Source organism: Xenopus laevis, chromosome 1S (assembly GCF_017654675.1).
Source record: "Xenopus laevis strain J_2021 chromosome 1S, Xenopus_laevis_v10.1, whole genome shotgun sequence".
Lineage (NCBI taxonomy): Eukaryota > Metazoa > Chordata > Amphibia > Anura > Pipidae > Xenopus > Xenopus laevis.
Window position 1 is genome coordinate 47,635,596 of NC_054372.1, and position 24,816 is coordinate 47,660,411.

At 36.8% G+C, this 24,816-nt stretch overlaps 1 protein-coding gene across 3 annotated transcripts in view; it reads left to right on the forward strand.

Annotated features, from left to right (window-relative positions):
• hhip.S (hedgehog interacting protein S homeolog) overlaps window positions 1–24,816 on the forward strand; it is a 106,281-nt gene that overhangs the window by 76,616 nt on the left and 4,849 nt on the right. For 2 of the 3 annotated variants that reach the window (XM_041579560.1, XM_041579559.1), the window contains exons 11-13: window positions 1,482–1,563; window positions 18,863–19,011; window positions 21,104–21,232. In XM_041579560.1, coding sequence (XP_041435494.1) covers window positions 1,482–1,563; window positions 18,863–19,011; window positions 21,104–21,232 — 360 coding nt within the window. Of the gene's footprint in view, window positions 1–1,481; window positions 1,564–18,862; window positions 19,012–21,103; window positions 21,390–24,816 lie in introns of those variants that run through there. The other variant, XM_018243278.2, reaches the window with a different exon arrangement.

Genomic DNA, 24,816 nt, shown 5'->3' on the forward strand with positions numbered 1-24,816 from the left:
CTGTCCCACTACTTGAAGGGGTTTATGGCAGGAAATGCCTTTCATTGCTGGGCATCTGGGACTCATTCCTACCAAGTCAGTGCTTGTGCTGGTTTGTGCTCTAATTTTCTCCTGTAGGAAGAAAACATGCAAATCTTGTAGCTGTGTCACTGGTACAGGGATTCATGTGAGTGACTGAGCATGCTTCATGAAGCATCTTATAAAGTATTGAATGAATATATATATATATACACACATATATAGGCGGGGACTGTCTACCTGGAGGCCTGCTGGCAAGAACTGACCCTTTAAAAGATTTTTATGACCCTCAACTGCCCCACTGTTCCACTGACTGATCTGTAATGTAGCAAATAATTGTCCCACAATATTGACACAGACTGATATTGAAAAAGCATCTGTATTGTGACTACATTGAGAACATTGTTTTTCCCAGACATGTAAAATGTCCAAGAAGGTGATGGAAAGTAGAATAACTAAGACTGAAATAAAGGAAAGAGTCATGACATCAGGGTGCTACACAAACTTTACTTGCAATAGAGTGCCTTTCTCTTCAGGCATCCAAAAAACAAACTCCACCGGTGCTCCTGGTCCACCGGTGCTCCTGGGGCTTGCCCTATCATATATACTTGCTGCCTTAGACTTTCCTCAGCAAATCAGTACATTAGAGAGCTGTAAGGGTAGTTCTGGCAGGGAAACAATATCAGCTGTAGATGTGTATGGTACATTAATTTATCCTATTATACATATTTGCTAGTTTATTGATATACATGATACAATACATATCTAGTATAGGTCAATCTAAAAACAACTGGACTTGCTGAGTAATCAATGAATTCATTGATTACTCAGCAAGTCCAGTTGTTTTTAGATTGACCTATACTAGATATACCATGACCTGGATGAATGAAAATCTTCATAGTGATACAATACATATTTAAATTAGTACTGTAGTAGCTTTTGCTCTTTCTGAGTATAAATCAAGGATAACTTGAAGACTGTAACATCTGTAGCATTATTATAGTAAGTATGCAAAGGTAATTATATACTGGAGATGCTCAGTATTCAGTTCATATTATGTTCGAATTAAACTGCTTTTTGGAAGGTATTAAAAAAAATGGCATTTGTGCCGTGTCATGCAATGTGTTGATACTTCTATGATAACCCAACTGTGGGCGATGTCTGTTAGCTCACAATGACTGTCATGATACAACTATTGCCATTGCCTCAATACCAAAGAATATTCCATGAAAGAAAGAATGAATGCCTGGAAACCGTTAGACAGAGACATTAGTTGTACACATGCTATGTATGCTCCACTGCATATTCATCTCCTTTCATGTACCCTGTCCAAAACATTCTAATACAGATAGAAGGTATAGCTTGTACAGCCAATTGCTGTTGTATCAGTTCTCAATACAAATTCCTGCCTGCACTATGCTAGGGTTTTATCTAATGTATGTATGTATTTTTTTTTCAAACAGGTGAAGTTTACATTCTGTCAAGCAGTAAAAGCATGACCCACTCACACAGTGGGAAAATCTACAAAATTATTGATCCAAAAAGGTAATTACTTTTTTTTTTAAAAGTAGGCCACTTAAAGCAAATGAGTACAAATGGATGTTGCTGAAAAGCAATAATTTCATACTCGTGCAGTATAGTGGCTGTAACATGAAAGCAGGAGTGCTCAGTGTTATAATGTCCTGTCTTGTATTTAGAATAGGCACCAATAGGCAAAATATCAGTATATCTTGTGTGTCATTGAGGTGGAAAAATATAATCAGGAGGTGCATAATAAATAGGTCCAGTAGAGATATTACTAAAATTTTAAATTTTACTAAAATTACCCCACATTTCGTGGGGTGGGGTGGCTCTTCGGCAGCTATGGGATATTATATTGAGGTGTTTTGAATTATCACTTTGTAAGTATACATTGGGCAACTGTTTATAATCTGTATTGATTAAATATATTTCTATACAATATGGCAATTTACTCTACATACATCTTTGAAATGTTTGAATGGTTGAATTCACTGTTATACAAATGTGATATCTGATATCAGCTACTAATGTTTAAGGGGACATCTGCTTTAGACCACCCTTCTCCTTTTATTGGGTCTATTTTTTTAAAAATTTTAATTTTAGTCTTCTACATTATGGGGAAGATTTATCAAGGGTCGAATTTCGAGTTCATGGGAGTTATTTAAAACTCCCATGAATTGGAAATTTGTCCTAAATGTATTTAAAAAATATAATTTTTCAAAGTCAGGTGAATAGGATCGACCCGCAAACTCTAATCAAATTCGAACTGAATTTGATTAAAATTTTAATTTAAAAACTTGATTCCAGTTTTTTCTCTGAAAAAAACTTGTCAGGATGGCTGCAAACAACTCCAAATTGATCCCAGGATGTCTTCCATAGGCTACAACAGCAATTCAGTTGGCTTAAGGTGGCGAATAGTCTAATTCAAGTTCTTAAAGGGCCAGTGTATACTAAATTTCGAAAATCGAATTCAAAAACTTAAATTGAAATTTGATAATTCCCAAGTCAAATTTGACAGGTTTTGGCCATTCGAGAATTTGAATATTCAATTTTTTGATAAATCTGTCCCCATGAGTTGAATCTTGGGTGTGCCTTCCTTTTAGATACATGTTCATTCTACAACAATACAAAGCTTATATAGTTAAATATATATGGTACATCATCATCATTTATTTATATAGCGCTGTCAAGATACGCAGTGCTTTATATATATAAATATATATATTGTATATTGTCAATCATAAGTAAGAACGCATATAAACCCTTTATAATAAATAATAGTATCCCTGTTAATTGGGCTTCACTGAAAGATGCATTCTTCATCCATCCATTGGTATTATTTGAATTAAAGGAGTGACGCATTATACAAAGAACAGTTTAACACCTTGTATATACAGTATAAATGCAGTTAAATTATCTCTTATTATTATGGGCATAAGGCAGGCTCAGTATGGCTGTGTTTATGCCAAGAGTAAACGTTTAGAAAAAGATGGACTGTGTGGAATTCTTTGAGAAAAGAACGTAAACAAAAAGAAGTCTTAAAATTAATTTGGAAAACCAGAGCCAGAAAGGCCTTCCAACCCTGACCTGTGAAATAGTTACATAGTTACATAGTTAAATTGGGTTGAAAAAAGGCAAAGTCCATCAAGTTCAACCCCTCCAAATGAAAACCCAGCATCCATACATACACCCATCCCTACTTTTAATTAAATTCTATATACCCATACCTATACTAACTATAGAGCTTAGTATCACAATAGCCTTTGATATTATGTCAGTCCAAAAAATCATCCAAGCCGCTCTTAAAGGCATTAACTGAATCAGCCATCACAACATCACCCGGCAGTGCATTCCACAACCTCACTGTCCTGACTGTGAAGAACATCCTACGTTGCTTCAAATGAAAGTTCTTTTCTTCTAGTCTAAAGGGGTGGCCTCTGGTAAGGTGATCCACTTTATGGGTAAAAAGGTCCCCTGCTATTTGTCTATAATGTCCTCTAATGTACTTGTAAAGTGTAATCATGTGCCCTCGCAAGCGCCTTTTTTCCAGAGAAAACAACCCCAACCTTGACAGTCTACCCTCATAATTTAAGTCTTCCATCCCTCTAACCAATTTAGTTGCACATCTCTGCACTCTATCCAGCTCATTTATATCCCTCTTAAGGACTGGAGTCCAAAACTGCACTGCATACTCCAGATGAGGCCTCACCAGGGACCTATAAAGAGGCATAATTATGTTTTCATCCCTTGAGTTAATGCCCTTTTTTATGCAAGACAGAACTTTATTTTCTTTAGTAGCCACAGAACGACACTGCCCAGAATTAGACAACGTGTTATCTACAAAGACCCCCTAGATCCTTCTCATTTAAGGAAACTCCCAACACAATGCCATTTAGTGTATAACTTGCATTTATATTATTTTTGCCAAAGTGCATAACCTTGCATTTATCAACATTGAACCTCATTTTCCAGTTTGCTGCCCAGTTTTCCAGTTTAGACAAATCACTCTGCAAAGTGCCAGCATCCTGCATGGAACCTATAGTTCTGCACAATTTAGTATCATCTGCAAAAATAGAAACAGTACTTTCAATGATAGAGAGGTGATAGAGAGGTGGAATTTGCCACACACTGCAGAGCTTTAAAGAATAAGTGACAATGCAACAAAACTATAAAACTGACACTAAGGGGCACATTTACTTAGGGTCGAATATCGAGGGTTAATTAACACTCGATATTCGACCGTCGAAGTAAAATCCTTCAACTTCGAATACCGAAGTCGAAGGATTTTCCGCGTTTCCTACGATCAAAGGAAAAATCGTTCAATCGAACGATTTGAAGGATTTGAATCCATCGATCTAACAATTTTCCTTCAATCAGAAAATTGTTAGTAGCCTATGGGGACCTTCCCCATAGGCTAACATTGCACCTCAATAGGGTTTAGGTGGCGAAGTAGGGGGTCGAAGTTTTTTTTAAAGAGACAGTACTTCGACTATTGAATGGTCGAATAGTCGAACGATTTTTAGTTCGAATAGTTTTAGTTAGAATTCTGCTGATACGCAACTTGCAAATGCATTTTAGTGAATTAGCGTACTATTAGCAGATCGTTCAGTGGCGAAAATTCACCCTTTAGTCAATTGGCACTTTGATATCTGGCCGACTACAAAATCCTCCACAAAGGATTTGACTGAATTCAGAACTTAATCCGATCGCTTATTTGCATATTGGATAAATCGTACACGCAAAAAGTTACATGGAAGAAAAAATAGCACCTTTTGTTGCCAAGTGGTCTACAATCAAGTAATTTTAAGGATTTAGTTTGACCAGGAATAAACTTTGATTCATAAATATAAGCACCCGTGGACCTGTGTCTATGTATTAAAAAATTTAAAAATATCCCCCATCTGCTGCCAGAAATTTGTGGTTAAACATGGGGGAGGGGATGAATACCACGAAGGTAGGGCGCTACCTAAGGCATTTGAGCAAAAAACGGAGCATTCGGGGTGATATGTTAAAATCTTCAAATTTTAATCATCCAGGTAAAAAGACATAACAGCGTGTCAAGTTCCAAATACATCAGATCATCCGCTTTACGCGTTTCATGGCATCTCGCCACTTCATCAGAAGCGTACAACTGATCCCACTACACAGCCACAGTTAAATAGCACCTAGTCCCACCCATAAAACACATTAACCCTTACATAATACCATGAAATTAGATCGTATGTTAAACAGATATTAAATATGGCTATCTATAGAACAAATCACATAGCCCGAGTAGCAATGTTATCCACATCATATATACCATACAATTTTTGCTGTTGAATTAATTACTGTTGCATACTACAGGACTACGATATAAGGTATATTTCAGCGGAAAAAAGATACTATCTGGGAATAATAGTGAATACCTAAAGTTCTCTCTAGCATGTTACATGTATGATTTTGCTAGAATAGCCTAATGTATCACTGTATCTATATCGGTATAAAAGCTATTAACATTCAAGATAATTCATTTCAATTATAGTTAGAAAAAACACGACAATTCCCAATCCTTATTCATACCCCCTTCCCTTTCCAGCGTTTTTAGACGATAGATCCAGTATGCTTCATTTCTCAGTAGCCTTTTGTCCGCATCTCCTCTCCTAGACTGTACAATTGGTTTGTCAATAATTTGGAAAGATACATTTTTTCTCCCCTCATGTTTTTCTAACAGATGTCTAGAGATTGCGGATCTCTTGTCATTTCTATCCACCGCCGCTAGATGTTCTAGGAACCTAGTTCCCGCTTTACGGACCGTCTTCCCTACATATTGGACACCACATTGACAAGTCGCCAGATATATTATGCCCTGTGACATACAATTAAAATATTGCTTAATCGGAAAAGAGTGCCCAGTCCTAGAACTTACAAATTCTTTAGATTTCTTAATAAATTTACAGGAACCACATCTATCTCTACCACACTTATAGTTACCTCTCTGCTTTAGCCAATTTTTCGAAGTAGTTTCTTTAGAATTAAAAATACTTTTTGATATATGGGAACCTAAGTCCCTAGCTTTTTTGTAGACGAAAGACGGTTTCTTTTCAAGTTGCTGTTTCAGGACCGGATCCTGTAAGAGAATATCCCAGTGTTTCCGTACACTTCGTTCCACCAAACATGTTCCTCTATTGTACGTAGTACAGAATCGTAATCTGGGGGCTGCTTTCTCTGGATTATTTCTATTGCTCTTACTTGAAAGCAATTCGGACCTGTTACTTAATACTGCTCTATCATAAGCTGCCTTAATTTCTGACTCATCATACCCCCTTTCAATAAAGCGATCCCACAGTTGCATTGCCCTGCATTACCTAAGGCAGCACCAGGCAAAGATACAACCCTGCTAAAAGGTGTGAATTCTGGGAGCTGATCCATTCCTATTAGGAGCAGAACAGTTTGGCCAGCAACATTGTAGCCAAATTAGGGATGCACTGAATCCACTGTTTTGGATTCGGCTGAACCCCCGAATCCTTTGTGAAAGATTCGGCCGAATACCGAATCCGATCTTAATTTGCATATGCAAATTAGGGCTGGGAAGGGGAAAACATGTTTTACTTCCTTGTTTTGTGACAAAAAGTCATCCGATTTCCCTCCCCGCCCCTAATTTGCATATGCAAATTAGGAGTCGTTCGGCCTGACAGAAGGCTTCAGCCGAATCCGAATCCTGCTGAGAAAGGCCGAATCCTGGATTCGGTGCATCCCTAAGCCAAATATATTGGGTATATGGCCAATTTTAGAACTTTTTTAAAACTAGATGACAAATCATAATGTGGTTGCATAAGGGGAAATCATTATTTTGTAGTTGTTTTACATTCATTGTTTAGCAAAAGGCTATTGGTTACATTTGCAGCTTAGGTGAAACACCAGATTAATTATCTTTATTGAATTAATAACCCAAGGTTAATGTAGACTACGTAGTTATTTGGATGGGGATAACTGCCCGAATGTACTCCATTGTTTGGGATAATTTCTCAAAATCACCCCTTTTAGGAGGATAGAAAAGCACACAGTGCTGCAATTTCAAACAAATCACCTGACAACACTTGCAGATTCCCAGTCAATGTGAATGGGATCATTATGAGCATTTTGCTCCCCTCCCAGTGAGCTGAACACTCGGGTGATAAAAGTGTGAAATCCCCCTGGTGCAGGTGCAGGGCTGGAAATATAAGAAATATGTTTCTGTATTTCTCGCTGGGCATTTTATATGACTAGCCGGTAAATAAACAAACATATGTATACCTTCAAAAGCTGCATAAGTATCATCCCATCGTACTACTGTACAGCAAAGTGAGACCTGAAGATACATAAAACATACGTAATAAATTGGTGCAAATACTGTGTTCTCATCAATAGCTGCATTCATCTCTTCTAGCTCCATATGAACCATAGCTTTAAATATACATTCTACCTGTGTTTTCACATTACAATCCCACAAATACCAAAGCAAGTACTCAACAAAAGGTACACTGGGGGATTCTTCGATTCCTTTGTATTAAGTAGATATTGGGGTAAACATAACCTGCTTGTCCATTCTGAAAAACATTGTGCAAGGGTGAACCCCCAAGGTCTTCAACATGATCAAAAGTTTATTTATTGATCAGGAAATACTAGACCTTATGACGAAGGTTAGCGAAACCTTCTGCCCAGAAAGAAGGAAGGCCCTGTCTATTTGCTAGGGATGCACAGAATCCACTATTTTGGATTCGGCCGAACCCCCCGAATCCTTTGTGAAAGATTCGGCCAAACCGTATTCGAACCCTAATTTGCATATGCAAATTAGGGGTGGGAAGGGGAAAACATTTTTTACTTATTTGTTTTCTGACTAAAAGACACGTGATTTCCCTCCCCGTCCCTAATTTGCATATGCAAATTAGGGTTCGGATTCGGTTCGGCCAGGCAGAAGGATTCGGCCAAATCCGAATCCTGCTGAAAAAGGCCGAATCCCGAACCGAATCCTGGATTCGGTGCATCCCTACTATTTGCTTATGTGATTTAAGCATAATGTCTCCATTATTATACAATTTCAACAGTTTTTATGTCTGTGTTTCAGAATATTGCATGTTCTCTGATGCTAGTGACAGAAGTGCTCATACAGGATTGGCACTTGTAACTGTAAATTATGCAAAATGCGATGTTGAATGGGCACAGGCCAACCCTGTCCTAAACCCATTCCATAGAGTGAAAACCCCATGCTATAGAGCAGGTGACAAGTACAGGTCTGTGTTGCATCCTGCATCCACCTCTGTTCATTAACTTGTGCACCTAAATGATACGTAAGTTAAGGGACAGAGGGAGGCACATTTATCAAAAAAAATTAAAAAAAACCTCCCCTAAACTTTTATAAATCTAAATTTATTAATAAAATCCGAAAAAACTCAAATGTCAGGAAGGCTTGATAAATCAGCCCCTTAGTGGATAGTAGAGGTGACATAGTTGTGCTACCCCCTCTGCTTCTCATGAATACAGCTCTGTCCAACACAAGTTCTACTGTGTTCATGGAGGGCAGCCAGAAGTTTCTGGGTTTCAAAAAAAACTCAGATTTGCAGCAATTTAAGTATCTTGTAAGGCATCATTTTTAAAAATGGCAGATTTCACCAATTTTTTGTACTTTTCTCCTTACCTTCCACTTTGTAAATGACCTCAGGTATCTGTGTCTAGTTACACATCTGGGACACTTTGGCTGATAAAGACACTGGTCTGTTATTCAGATAGCTGGCAGAATGATATGGCTACTTGGGGGACCCAAACAACACATTCCACAGATTTGAGCAGTCAATATGATTGTACACTGGTAGTGAATACCAGTATGTGTATAGTTTATTGGAAGGAAATCAGCTTACTGTAACCCTGCACATGGGCAGATATTGGGGCAAACTTCAGCTTATTTGCTGCCAGAATATTGCCATAGCCTAAAGCTTTGTATATTGGCTTAAAATGTATTGTGTGACTATACTGTAAGTGCAATGGTACACATACAGTATACAAGAAGCATTGAGAATGCAAAGCAATCCAGGGTGAGTACCAGCCGCTGAAAGTTTCTAATGTTTGAGCTGCGTGATGTCAGCTGTTGGCACTTACCGTTTGTAATGTCATTACATGTGATTTTCTAATAACACACCTGTCAAATCAAATTTCAGTTTTTGCTTTCAGAGCATGGCAGACACTGTTTTTATCATCTTAAAGCAAGGGTTGCCCAGAGGTATATCGGGATCTACCAGTAGACCTTTAGAGTAGATCTCAAGACACTCAAGCTTATTTAAATCACCCTACTACTGTATTTCATGTTTTCCATTCAGATATTTATGTTAAGGTTACATAAGAAATAGTTGTTTGTTAAATTTAACAATAAAAATTTTCTTATCAATCAATATTTAAGTAGTATTTTCCATGGAACAGAATGCTAACAATGCCTTTATGGATGTAGATCATAATGGGACAACATCACTAAAAGTAGACCCTGCATTAGTAAATCATGGGCACTCCTGTGTTAAAGTAATTGTAAAATTGGTCTTGTATAAATAGAGGTTATTTTTTGACATCACATCTAAAGATGCACAACAGTTTTTACCTTATATAAATTCTCACATGGGCTTTTATTTGATCTGCTGTTTCAAGGCAGAGACAAACACAATTATTCTACCATGAAATGTTGTAGCCTATGACTTGTAGTGCTCATAAAGACTGGCTTCATAGTGCATGTTGTATTTTCCATTACTTGAAAATATTTTGTAAGTGTAAATGGTCTTGTTCTCTGCAGTACTATGCAAGTTGTTCCAGTAATTGATCAACTCAAACACAGCCTGTTGACCCAGCTGCCAAGTGCTCATGCAGCAGGTGTTGTTTTTGCGACCACACTGGTAGTAGTGCAAACTGTTTAGCCATTGCACTAACCCTTGAGCTATTAATCCCTTCAGTGCCTCAATCACTTCCAGAGAAATGGCACATCTGGTGGCAGAGGGGTTAACTTCTCAAGGATTTGCAAACATGACATAACTTCATGGGAATAAAGGTCATGGCTAATGGACCATACGATAATTCATTCGATACATGGGCTATTTTTGTTGCTTCAGATAAAAAGACGGAACAGTTGAATCTCTCAGGCTCTGCAGTAACAGTAATGTTTTAACAGTGTTCAAGAAAAGGATCCTTTGAACAACTAACAGGATTTAACAGGGGCCCTTGTCTGATGGGGCTGGATTGCATAATTAAGGGAAATACAAGATAGAACCCGCCGGATGTTGTTAAACTATAACGCCCCCCCCCCATCATCCCTCCTGCCTGATGTACACTTAAACTATCCGAAAATTCCCATAGTATAATACAGGTATGTGAACCATTTTCCAGAAAGCTCAGAATTATGAAATGGCCATCTGTGATAAACTCCATTTTAATCTAATAATTCATATTTTTAAAAATGATTCACTTTTTTCCTGTATCTAAGATATAATTGATCCTTCTTGGAGGCAAAACAATCCTATTGGGTTTATTTAGGGGTTTGGGTCGAGTTTTAAAGGGGGGAAAAAAACTATTTTTAGAGGGGAAAACATTAATTTTTCGAGATTTGTTATGCTCTGAAGCTGCTAAAAATTTGACCTGTTGAAATCATAAAATCGTAAAAGTCAATGGCAGATGATTCCTTTAACCTTTGGAACATATTTTATACCTTTAGGATTCTCAAGAGTTTCGGGCTGGTTTTCCCTTTATAATCAGATAAATTCAGGTTTTTCATACGACAAGTCAATAAAGTCGAGTTTTTGGAGCATCAATTCAAAAAAGTCAAACTATTTGAATTGACACTTGATTTTGTCGCAATGTTTTTTTGCAGCAAATTTTTTGAAAACTTTTATTAGTAAATTAAAAGGGGATTTGGGAGGTAAGTCTAATTTTATTTTGCCAAACAGTGAGAAAAAGTGGTTTTATTAAATAACCCCCTTAATGTTTAAATAATTTTTTAGTAAACCTAAGGTATGAAGAGCCAAATTATAGAGATACCCCTTATCTGGAAAACCCCAGGTGCTAAGCATTCTTACAGTAAGAAATGACGATAAAGGTCCATTAATTTTATTTTTACCAAAAGTGGTTACAAGTTTAAACCCTCCTAGTTAGAAGGAGAACTAGATCTGCAGATATTGAGTCCTATTTATTAAGTTTATATTAGAATTATGTGGGGTTTTACAATGTCCTCCTTAGAAAATAAATCCAGAAAGTGTTTTATGCCTCATCAATTAGCCTTGTAAATCAATATGGCAGACCTGGCAGACCGTATGCCTCGTCCAGGTGCAGGTTCCCTAGTTCCTTATAGCAATGCACCTTGATTGTAAGTCACAAGTAATAAACAGAAAGGACTGGAACTCGAAATTAGGCTCTTTTAGCGGGACTTTAATGAATTTGTCATTGTAAGTGACAAAGATGTGGTTTAAAGACTATTCTGCTTTGAGGCAGTCAAACACTGTCAATGTTCTTAGGCTAATGGCACACAGGTGAGTTATTCCAGTTGTGTACCTATACATCAGCTCAGAAACGTACCTGTCTGCCATTAACCTGCTTTACACCTGTGAGCATTTGCTGTAGGCTAAAAGTCTGTTATCATTGTTAATCTCACCCCATTAAACACATGGGACATATGCTAGTTCAAGCACATTGTGTTACCAGTGATGCTTTACAGTTGCACTAGAACTGCAGTAATCGCAGCTGCACTAGAATCAAGTAATTGTCCATTAGTAATGTTAGGGCTGGCCAGTTGGTCAGGAAGGTTCGGCCGACCTCGCTGCCCCATTTTAAGGTTGGAGGTTCGGGTTAAGCTCTTCTTCCTGCTCTCCCCACCCGTGGTGACCTTACACTGCCGGTTTTATAGGTGCATACCTACCTGCCCCACCCCTTTTGTGATGTCATCAGTAGGTCGGGTCTATAAAAGGAAGTGGCAAGACAGGGGTGGGTGTAGTGGATCAGGGGCTCGCGGGTCGAGTTTTTCTCAATCCGCACATCACTATTGTCCATGTAGTTATTTCCAGGTATGCCAAATTCTGCCACAGCAGATTCCCACATATTCCTTACCCCAGCCTCATCCAGCTCTAGTATGCTCGGATTTAAAAATCAAAACTGGCACTAGAAAAAACTAGCACTTGATTAACGAGCACTTCAGTTCAGGCGCATTTTTTACATGACCTCTAACTGCCATTTTTTTTACATTTATGTTGAGAGACGTGATCAGTTGTTAAACTAGCAGTGTTGTTAAGAATACAGACTGCTCTCTAGATAATACATATATAATACACAAAAGCCATGAATATCTTGTAAATTATATCTTTATAAACGGTGAGTAGTGATGGCATCAGTTATAAACAGTGATGTCATTTCTGTCACATGACTCACTAAAATTTGTGTATTATAATAAATAAAGTACACCCAGTTGTAAAATATGAGGATATTAGAAGTTACCTCAGAGTTCCATGACCTGTATAAAAACACTCAGCCTTCGGCCTCATGCTTTTATATGGTCATGAAACTCCTCGGTAACTTATAATATCCTTATATTTTACAAGAGGGGGTACTTTATTCATTATATTATGGCAAGAGCTTGCAATGATCAGAATTTTATATTGGTGCAATGGAACCAACACCATGACATGCCAATGTTCATATTGAGAATTGTTGATTATTATCAAGGAAAAAGCAAGTATTTACGTTAGAGCTTTAGATCTTATTGTTAGTAATTGAAGTATTAAGTAAAAAAAGGCACAGTTTAAATTTATTTGATGTCACATTGGTAGTTAGCTGTGCAGTTTTATGATGTGATACCGTTTTCTCTGCATTTTAAAAAAAAAATCTGGTAATTGTAAAGGTATTAAGGTGGTCATGTTTATGGAAAAGCTATGACTGTATATTTAATTTCTAACTGATCTGGATCACAGGTGCAATTATTTATAAGCTTTTTAAAACATGTGAATGTGTGCAAGGCAACTTATATATTGAAATAGCTATAAAACAAGCACACGTATAAAATAGGCTTCAGCTGGTGCATGGCTTATTTTGGCACAGTTTCAGTTTCAGGCTAGAGCAATATTTTCTTTAGGCTACTTAGCTCTCTCTCACTATAAGACATTATTTAAACCTAAAATATACTTTTATGATTTTATACAAACAATATAGATGTTTATGAATGTCATAGGTGTATAATTAAGCACAAACATATAGGAACAATTACTTTGTGTGTCCTACAAGAAATATATTGTTGTATCAAATATAACAAGGCCTTACTAAATATGATAGCATAATTCCACAATGTATTATAATAAATGTAATATTATGGGGGGGGGATCTAAGAGACGCTAGTGTTTCTACATTGTCTTTGGAATCATCAGGTTCCATTGGGCTCAAATTAATTATTTGCTAGTTTGACAGCATGAAGCTCTTGTAATACACATGGGGTAAACAAAGTAATGACATAGTGATTTTTTATGAACTAATGCGTCATATGCTGTCATATTAAAGGTTAAGTAAGCCCTTTATTTATTGATTTTCTTTGGAACAGAAACAGTAAAAACCTCTTTAAGGTCTTCATAGTGGGAGAGAGAAAGAGAATGAAAAGTTAACTGCAATGAAGAAAGCACAATCTATATGCTGATCTTTTGTACACTCCAATTTGGGCTTTAAATGCTCTATCTTCTCTTATTTTGCTTCAAATATGCATTCTAAATTTTCAGACAAATATTTATGTATATTATGTGATGCCTTCCTTAAATTAATTAGAATGCACCTTTATGTTCATCTGTGCGCACGGCTTTATGGTACCAGCTTATTGGCTCTTTGCAGCTTTTTTCTGTTGCTGAATTAACAGAATTTTGTTTTTTCTGTTATCCAGACAAGAGTTTTTAGTGTGTGATTTGCTAAACTGTTTTGTTTTTGGGTAGTACTTGAATTCACTACTTTACAAAATTTTCCCAAAGCCCATTTCACATGTGCAGGCCCCTGGAGACTATGCCTATGCCTGTCCACTGTACTACTCCTGAAATATTTCTTCTTTGGGTGCTCAAACACTCCCATATTCCAGCAAATTGATAGGAATTTTGCATGGGAAGTGTTGACAGCTCTGAGCTTTGTGTTAACAGACGTGATAGAATGCAGCTCTTTTACAGGCTCCACTTAATGAGTTCAGCCTATTGTACTTAATTTGTTCCTATGGGTTGTGCGATCTAAGGAGAAAGCTCAGTCAAGGTAGCTATATAGCAGCTGTACATTAAAAATATATATATATACAGTATATATATATATATATATATATATATATATATATATATATATATATATATATATATATATATAAAAAATATATATAAATATTGTGAAGAATATGGAACCCCAAGTTGGACTCAATTGACACTTGCTTGCTAACTACCTAATTTGACTTCTTGACTTTCTTCTATTTTTCTGTATCTAACCCTTCTTTGTAATGTTAAAAATGCTAAATAAAATCTTCCCAAAAACAAATATATGGCTGGTAGCACCCATGCTTAAATACCAATATGTAAAGAAGGAATGTTGTATGTGCTACATCCACATGATTTGGTGTTTATTAAAGGAACAGTAACACCAAAAAATGAAAGCATTTTAATTAATTAACATATAATCTACTGTTAGCAAGCACTGGTAAAAGCTGTGTCTTGAAAATATTTTATTTGATTTGCGAAGCGCAATAGAGTAGATAGGGATTGCTTCAAAAAAAGTCAAAATTTTTTCTAAGTCCCAAAAAACGCTGGCGTGTTTTCTACATTATGGGTGATAGGCTGAAAAAGATTGAAATTTTTTTTGGGGCTCCCCTCCTTCCCCCCTACATTTCCTGACTCATGGCAACTTACCTATACAGTGGGCACATGTGTAGGGCAAAATAAAATTTTTATTTGATGTTTTGAAGGTTTTCTAGCCATTTGTAGTGCTGATATGTATTCCTCCATTGAAATTTGAATTTGGCGCCGTATGCAAATTAGCCTTCGCTAGCGTAACTTCGCTTCACTTAGCGAATCAACGCTAGCGCAACTTCGCAATCTTACGCTACCCCTGTGCGCAACTTCGGATTTTAGTGAATTTGCGGAGTGCTGGCGAAACTACTAAGTGTGGCGAAGTGCGGCGAAGCGCGGCGAAGTTGCGCCTGGCGCAACTACAAATGTTAGTGAATTTGCCGCATAGCATCTGCTAACGAGGGGGGTTCTTTTTGTAGGTAAAAGCTGTGTGTCTTCTTCAGAAACACAAATATAGTTTATAGAAACAAGCTGCTGCTGTAGCCATGGGAGCAGTCGTTCAAGCTGGAACAAATGGAAAAAAGTCACAGGTTACATAACACATAAGCCCTGTCCAATACAATGGTGTTTTATCTGTTATCTGCTATGTAACCTGTGCCTTTTCTTTTTTTTCAGCTTGAATAGCTGCCCCCATGGCTACACAGCAGTTTGTTTATATAAATTATAGTAGTGTTTCTGAAGCAAACACATTTTACCACTGAACTTTACAACAGTTCTACCAGGGTAGAAACACTACATTATATTTGAATTACTTTGATACACTTTCCATTTTTAGTGTTACCGTTCCTTTAAATATGTTGCAATTTTATTTCTAGAATGATTATAAATATAATATTTTTATGCTTTGACTCGTTAACCTTAATTTGGTTAATGTTTTTTATGCTAAATCAGAGCAGCTTTATTTCAAACCAATCATATGTCAGTGACGTTAATTATATTCCTAAAGCCAAATCTAAAGTCTAAACCTTACTAGGCTCATTGTTTAGTTCATCTTATATACATTTTTGTAATGACGTTAGGAGTGTTAGGTAAATAATCATCTGCCACTATAATGACATGATGGCCAGTGTGTCTTATTCCCAGACCCCAACTCGTTATAGTGCCTAAAAACAAAACCCGTTTAATGGATAATATTAATTTGTTCAATAGCAATTTATCTAATGCTGATGTTTGCTTAGCACATACCCTTACTGCAGAGACTGAAGTACTCATAAATACAATGGGATTCAAAAATTGTTGAATTTTAAAGTTGTAGGCCAAATATTTGGACAGTGCTCATCTTGAATAAAAGTAAGGTAACAGATTAGCCATTAAGTCAATGCTACAAAAATAAGTTGTAATTCGAATTTCTGAGTTTCAAAATTCACATTTATGGGTAAATTCATCAAGGGTCGAATATCGAGGGTTAATTTACCCTCGATATTCGACGGGGATTTAAAATCCTTCAAATTCGAATATCGAAGTCGAAGGATTTTTGCGCAAATAGTTCGATCGAAGGAATAATCGTTCGATCAAACAATTAAATCGAATGATTCAAAGGATTTTAATTCAACGATCGAAGGATTATCCTTCGACCAAAAAAATTTAGCCAAGCCTATGGGGACCTTCCCCATAGGCTAACATTGGGTTCGGTAGCTTTTAGGTGGCGAACTAGGGGGTCAAAGTTTTTTCTTAAAGAGACAGTACTTCGACTATTGAATAGTCGAACGATTTTTAGTTCGAATCCTTCGATTCGAAGTCGTAGTTGAAGGTCGAAGTAGCCCAAAAAACACTTCGAAATTCGAAGTTTTTTTACTTCGAATCCTTCACTCGAGCTTGGTGAATGGGCCCCTTAATTTTTATCCCCCTATTCGAATGTAAATTCTAATGTGAGATTTATCACATCTCAACCATGGAAACCTAATTTGAATATTCGCCACCTAAAACCTGCCGAGTTTTTAGGTCCGTTGTGCGGCACAACTTGTGCCATTTGTTAAAGGGGTGGTCTACCTTTAATTTAACTTTTAGTATGTTACAGCATAACCCATTCTAAGCAACTTTTTAATTGGTCGTCATTATTTATAGTTTATGCTTTTTAAATTGTTTGCTATCTTCTAACTCTTTTTAGTTTTCAAATGGGGGTCGCTGACCCCATATAAAAAACAAATGCTCTGTAAGGCTACAGATGTATTTTTATTGGTACTTTATCTTAGTCATCTTTCTATTCAGGCTCTCTCTTATTCATATCACAGTTTCTTATTCAAATCAGTTCATCGTTGCTAGGGTAATTTGGATCCTAGCAACCAGACTGATGAAACTGTAAACTGGAGAACTGCTAAATAAAAAGCTAAGTAACTCAAAAACCTCAAAAAATAAAAAATTAAACCAATTGCAAAAAATCATCCTCTACATCATACTATGGGGGAAATTCACTAAAGGGCGAAGTGTCTAACGTTACTGAAAATTCGCCAGCGTGACGTCATTTTGAGACTTTGCCGATTTACTAACGGGCACAGGTGTAAATTCACTAGAGAAGGAGACTGTAGCGCTACTTTGCACTGTAACACCAGGCGAATTTTCGCTCTGGCGAATGGACATAACGATGCAAATTCACTAAGATGCGGATTTTACTGAACGTTGCCTCTTCCGCCAGACTTGACTTTGCCACCTCAGACCAGGCGAAGTGCAATAGAGTAGATAGGAGTTCCTCAAATGAGAAAAGTCCCAAAGGGTACTCAGCTTCCCCCCTACATTTCCTAACATATGGCACATAAACTATACAGTGCGCTCGTGAGTAGGGCATTATAACAACTTTATTTTATTTTATTAAGCTTCCCTGGGCTAGTGTAGTGTAATGTATTTGTTGCAACATATACATTCATTCAACTTTAAAGGGATACTGTCATGGGAAAAAAAAAAATTTCAGTGCTGCTCCAGCAGAATTCTGGACTGAAATCCATTTCTCAAAAGAGCAAACAGATTTTTTTATATTCAATTTTGAAATCTGACATGGGGCTAGACATATTTTCAATTTTCCAGCTTCCCCAAGTCATGTGACTTGAGCTCTGATAAACTTCAATCACTCTTTACTGCTGTACTGCAAGTTGGAGTGATATCACCCCGCTCCCTTTTCCCCCCAGCAGCCAAACAAAAGAACAATGGGAAGGTAACCAGATAGCAGCTCCCTAACACAAGATAACAACTGCCTGGTAGATCTAAGAACAACATTCAATAGTAAAAACCCATGTCTCACTGAGACACATTCAGTTACATTGAGAAGGAAAAACAGCTGCCTGCCAGAAAGCATTTCTCTCCTAAAGTGCAGGCACAAATCACATGACCAGGGGCAGCTGGGAAATTGACAAAATGTCTAGCCCCATGTCAGATTTCAAAATTGAATATAAAAAAATCTGTTTGCTCTTTTGAGAAATGGATTTCAGTGCAGAATTCTGCTGGAGTAGCACTATTAACTGATGTGTTTTGAAAAAAACATGTTTTCCGATGACAGGATCCCTTTAACTTCCCGCTGTATGCAAATTATCCAACGCTAGTGCAACTTCGCTTTGCTTGCCGAATTAACGCTAGCAAAACTTTGCCATCATTCGGTGCCCTGGAGTAAACTTTGTTAATTAGCGTCGTGCTGCCGAATTTTCGCCTGGTGAAGTGTGGCGATGTGAGCGAAGCCGTCGCTGGCGAATTTCCGCAGGTTACTGAATTAGCCCCTATGAGTTTGAATTTAAAAAATTCACATGAATTCGAAATTCGACCTTTGATAAATGGGTCTCTAAATGAACCTCAAGCCAGGCAAATAGATATTCTTACCAGATCTCAGCCTAGGTGGCCTGGTCCCCCCAGCAAACCAGCTTCACCGTTTGGAAACCACTACTCTAAATGATTCAAGTTGATTTGTCAAACAAATATTACCCATTTGATTATCATAATCCACATTTCTGGTGTTGGTGTGCGGAACCCATGTGAATGAGCTTGTACATTTTCTTCTTCCCTGAATGTAGACCAACAGTTCCAGAAGAATGCAGACGTCCAATAATGGCTGCACAGCCACTCGCTTCTGAGTGCTCCCGCAACTGCCGAAATGGACACTGCACACCAACCGGAAAATGCTGCTGTAGTCAAGGATGGGAAGGAGAGTTCTGCAGAATTGGTTAGTGATGAGAACATTTTTTTGTACATTTTGGTAAATCCAGGGCTACTTAATTTTATGTAACAGAAGGAAAAATCTGTTTGAATATTTTCACAAGATGACCAAGCACAGGTACAGTATGGGACCTCTTATCCAGAATGCTCAGGACTTGGGGTTTTCTGGATAACTGATCTTTCAGTAATTTGGATTTTCATACCTTAACTCTACTAGAGAATAATTTAAACATTAACATGAACCCAATAACCAGGATTCATTATTATTTTGGATGAAGTACAATGTCCTGATTTATTACAGAGAAAAGGGAAATCATTTTTAAAAATCTGGATTATTTGATTATAATGGAGTCTATGGGAGATGGCCTTTCCATAATTCTGAGCTTTCTGGATAACGGGTTTCCAGATAACGGATCCCATACCTGTAGTTATTTGTAGTTTAAAATATTAGTGGTTCCTGTAACACCATCTAACTGCGCAGTTACTTGATTGAAAGTAAATTGCTTTGTCGGTGGTATGACTTTTTTTACAGATATTTCTTAGAATTTTCTCATGTAATTCCTAGAAATTGTTCCCTGTGACCTAAATTCCAAATATTTATAAATTCATGAAATATACCATCATTACTGAGTAAACCAAGAAATTTACTAGAGATGCACTGGATCCAGGTTTCAGTTCAAGTTTCTGCTAGGGATGCACCGAATCCACTATTTTGGATTCGGCCGAATACCGAACCGAATCCTAATCCTAATTTGCATATGCAAAAAAAGGGGTGGGAAGGGGAAAACATTTTTTACTTCCTTGTTTTGTGACAAAAAGTCACGCGATTTCCCTCTCCGCCCCTAATTTGCACATGCAAATTAGGATTCGGTTCGGCCGGACAGAAGGATTTGGCCGAATCTAATCCTGCTGAAAAAGGCAGAATCCTGGCCGAATCCCGAACCGAATCCTGGATTCGGTGCATCCCTAGTTTCTGCTGAATCATATCATTCTTTGAACAGAATCTATAGTCACTGGACATTAAATTCATTTTTTATTTTTCTCAAATTTGAATATGCAAATTAGTTTTCGGATTTTACAGAATCTTTAGTGGAGGATTCAGTATTCAGCCAGATCCAAATTGTATGAATTTGGTGCGTCCCTGGTATAGATATGGGATCACTTATCTGGAAACCTGTTATCCAGAAAGCTTCATATTACAGGAAGGCCATAGATTCCCATTATAATTTTTAAGAATGATTTACTTTTTCTCTGTAGTAATAAAACACTACCTTGTATTTGATCCCAACTAAACTGCATAAATCCATATTGGTGGTAAAATAATCCTATTAGGGTTTATTAAATGTTTAAATAATTTTTTAGCAGACTTCCGGTATGTAATCCAAATTACGGATAATAGATCTTATGCATGTATATTGTATTATAAAATAGCTTTTTTCATAAAAGGTGCATATACTGTGTAGGGCAGATTTATCAAGAGTCGAATCGGAAATTTAGATTTTTGAATTTTTTTTGGTCAAAATTCACAAATTCGAATTGGGAATAATCCAAACTCAATCCGAAATTCAAGGTTTATCAAACTTTTACCCTGAGAATAATTTGCCACCTAAAACCTGCCGAGTTCATGTTCTGTATAAGTCAATGGGAGAGGTCCAGTGACACATTTGAAGATGTTAATAGCCTTCCTGACATTCAAGTTTTTTTAGAGAACTTAGAAAACTTGATTCGAGTTTTCAAGTCGGTAAAATTTATTTTTAGACTTTTTCTTAAATAACCTCCCAATCGAATTTCGAGTATATTCAAATTTATTAGATTTAAAAAAATTCAAATGAATTCAAAAGTCGACCTTTGATAAATGGGCCTCTAAGGGGCACATTTACTTAGGGTCGAATATCGAGGGTTAATTAACCCTCGATATTCGACCGCCAAAGTTAAATCCTTCGCCATCGAAGTCGAAGGATTTAGCGCTATTCGTTCAATCGAGCGAATAATCGTTAGATCGAACGATTCGAAGGATTTTAATCCATCGATCGAACGATTTTACTTTCTTTTTGTATGCCAAAAATTTTACTAATCAGAAACCATTGTATTTATTATAGCAAAATGCGAACCAGAGTGTCGGCATGGAGGCGTCTGCGTGAGACCAAACAAGTGTTTATGTAAAAAAGGATACTTGGGCCCACAGTGTGAGCAAATGGATAGAAACGTCCGGAGAGTGGCCAGGGCAGGTATTCTTGATCAGATCATTGACGTGACGTCATACTTGCTGGATCTAACCAGCTACATTGTATAGTGATGTCGGACTGCTTGGATAATCCATCTAACGGGGCATTTCTTTTTAAAACATGTACAGTTTATAAAAGGACTTTGTAATTCTGCTCTAAATCCCTGTGTTTTAAAATTATTTTATTAATTTAAATATATTGTCCATAAAAGTGAGCTTGTGTGTGTAATTTATGAATATTTGAATGTATATGTATGTGTGAAGATGTAGACCTGTCCATTTATTAAACAGTCTGATATTTGAAGCACTGGCTGCAGCATGGTCATGTGAACAAAGCTATACATTGGCTTGTTTTAAAACTAACATTAAAGCAATAGACATTCATATTAAAGTGCAGTATTGTATTATTAATAGCAATCACTGTGTGGGAGGGACACAACCAAAAAAAAAAGGTCCCTGCAATTAATGTATCTATCCTGGTTTTTGCAGGAGATCTGCAATCTCTTTACTTACTATAAATACATTTTAATTGCTATAGAGATCTATATAACTGCCAACCCATGCCGTGGGTAATATGAATGTGTATGCATAAACATCTGTACAGTGTCGGACCCACCCAAAAACCTTAGACCAGGGGCCCACTCTCAGTACTATTATTCTTCCTCTCCTGACTAAACCTCTATTCTCCTAGTCTATTTTCTTTACATATTATAATTGATTATTCCATCTATTTAGCCTCTTTTTCTCATAGAAATAAGGAATGACCATGAAATGTTTAGCAGCACAAGGGCCCACTGACACCTGGGCCCCCGGGACTTTTCCTGGTCTCCCGGTGGGCCAGTCCGACACTGCATCTGTAGAGGAGCCCCACTTCTGTTCAAATGCTTGATATCAAATTTCTGCAAAATGCTTTATAATAGATGTTTTTCCAATTCCGTCTTGAATTAGTTACTATTCTGTAAAGCCATGCAAATATGTGTTGAAGTATTTTGTACTGGGGTCAAAGTACCTACTGCCATTACATTTTGGGCATATTTTTAAAAGAGGGAACTAGCAATTTATCATATAATTTAACTATACTTCATATTTATAAATGTCATCCCAGTAAATTAAAAAAACAAAACAATTGCCCTGCAACATTTTGCAGCTGAAACAAATAAAGAAATTCTTTCAATTTAACATGTGGGTGGTATGTATGTATATTATGTCTGGAACAATGGGATATACAATGCAGATGTAAATTAGGGGACATCTTTGCCTCCTTAGAAGTAGATTGGGACTTCCCCTGCAGTGTTACAGTTAGGGTATCAGTTCCAGTGCACAGAGCACTCAAGCAAATTGATTAGGAGGATTGAGAGTAGGTTGACTCAGTGTATTATACTGCTTAAATGCAGAAAGGATTTGACCCTTTTGCATTTCCATTTCATTTTACCCCTTACAATGTTTTGGTTGGAGAAACAAGGGTGGGAGTAATGAGAAACGTCACAAGGGAAAACGAATTTTATGAAAACTAGATCCCATATGTAACATTGTTATTTCAACCTGTGTATACAAGGACATTTATCTCATGTTAGAGGCTACTTAATAAAAAAAATTCAAATCTAAATAACCCTGTAATGTGTTTTGGGATATGAAAAGGTCCACAGAGAAAAACTGTTTGTTATTAGAAAAGCCTGTTAGTAGTAGACTTATCTAAAGGCTCAAGTAGTGTTTCCTTCATATTTAGGCTATGTTATACAGGAGATAATGATGGATCACCCAATGATAAAAGATTGGCTAGAGATGAGTTGTCTTTGTCACTTGCAATTGGCCATACACGCTACAATTACGATCTTTCCTGGAAAAGATCTTTCCAAGAAAGATTGTTCGTTTCAATACACATGTGTAGAGCTGATTGGTCAGACATACAGGTAGAAACAATAGAATTCTACCTGTATCCGACGATTTGCCTTCAAAGGCACCTGATCAAATTTTTCCGACCAGTCCGATCGGCTAGGCTGACCGATATCCAAGTCTTCTGCCTATATCAGTCAGCTCGTCTTGCACCATACAGGCACCGAATATCATACAAAGATTAGTTTTGTACAATATTATCTGTGTGTCTATGACCACCTATAGACAGGAAACAAGCCAAAGAAATCAGTGCATAAAGACTTCAGATCCAGATAGCAGAACATCATTGACAATGTATTAAAATGTTGTTATGCAAGGTTTACTTATTGAATAGGTCTATCAAATTAGGGCAAAAAGAAGACCATTAATACATCAATAATAAATACTGACTTCACAACTCCATCTGCAAGGGCACATGTGTATTGATTGGTTCTAATTTCACTGTGTGTGTTTGTAAGAATGCAGACACAAGTCTTACATGGTGACCATGTCACTCTTTCACTCTTAAAACTCTTGGGGTAAATAGGAGGAGTTTGCCACCCCCTTCTGAGGTTAGTTAAAGTTACAACTGGAATTGCTGTGTTATTATTCAAAACAGAGCTACAAACTAACCACAGGGAAAAAAGTATAGTAAAGTCTCTGCAAACTTAGCACCAGAAAATGAACCATCTTTCAGAGTAAAATAAAGTAACATTTTTATCCTCCATTTATTATTTTCAAAGGAAGAGATTTTTTAAATAAGGCATCTTTACCTAAATTCTCTTTGTTTCTTCATTAAATTCACATTTTGTCAAGGGAAGGACCATTGCCCTTTTTAAATTTACTGGGGGTTCTAAATGAGAACATGAGTATACTATGTCAAAGTCTATCTTTAGTACCAATGTATGTTAGAGAAGCTTTTAGAAATAGTAACATGTGGTATCTCCAAAACTTTGGTGGTATCACATTTATTCTATGAATGTTCTTAAAAAATTGTAAGCTCTTGGATAATGCACTCTAAATTTTTCTTCAGTCCTCTTTTTGGTATATTTTGTAACGTTTACAGAATATATTAAAAGAAACTTAATGATTTCTTTGTTTGATTTCTGGACAAATGTACAGTTTTCCCTTCTTACAATGGCTACGTTCAAGTTAAAAACATTAACTCTGCTGAATTCACTGGAAATATTACCATAGTTTTGATGATTTCATATTCACGATCTTAGTATTGAATGGAAATTAAGGAGATGATAGGAAAACACAAGCTATATCTGTAATTCAGCAGACTTGTTTCAAAGGTTTCCATGTTTATTTTATGATGTCTTTCATAACAAAAAAAATTCTGCCCTAAGATTTACAAATAAACTCAGCTGAAGGTTCCAAAAATAAATATGACAGTTTCTAATAAAGAATTGAGATGCAAGATCGAATTCCATAAGTTATTGCCTATAGTGTCACACTTCTACTGAGTAACATGTACATTGACCAAAAGGAGAAGGCTAGAAGGGCATAAACACATTTGGAAACTCTGGTAAATTATTCAAAGAGAACAATTAAATGAGGAACATTAATAGCCAAGGCTTTAATGCAGTTTTGCATTTCACTTTCCGTGGCTACTTGGTTACAAATACCAACTCTCTAATCACAGTAGTGAATATGCAAACCACAAAAAAAAACAGACTTGTCTGCATTTATTTGCCCGACAAGTAATTATTC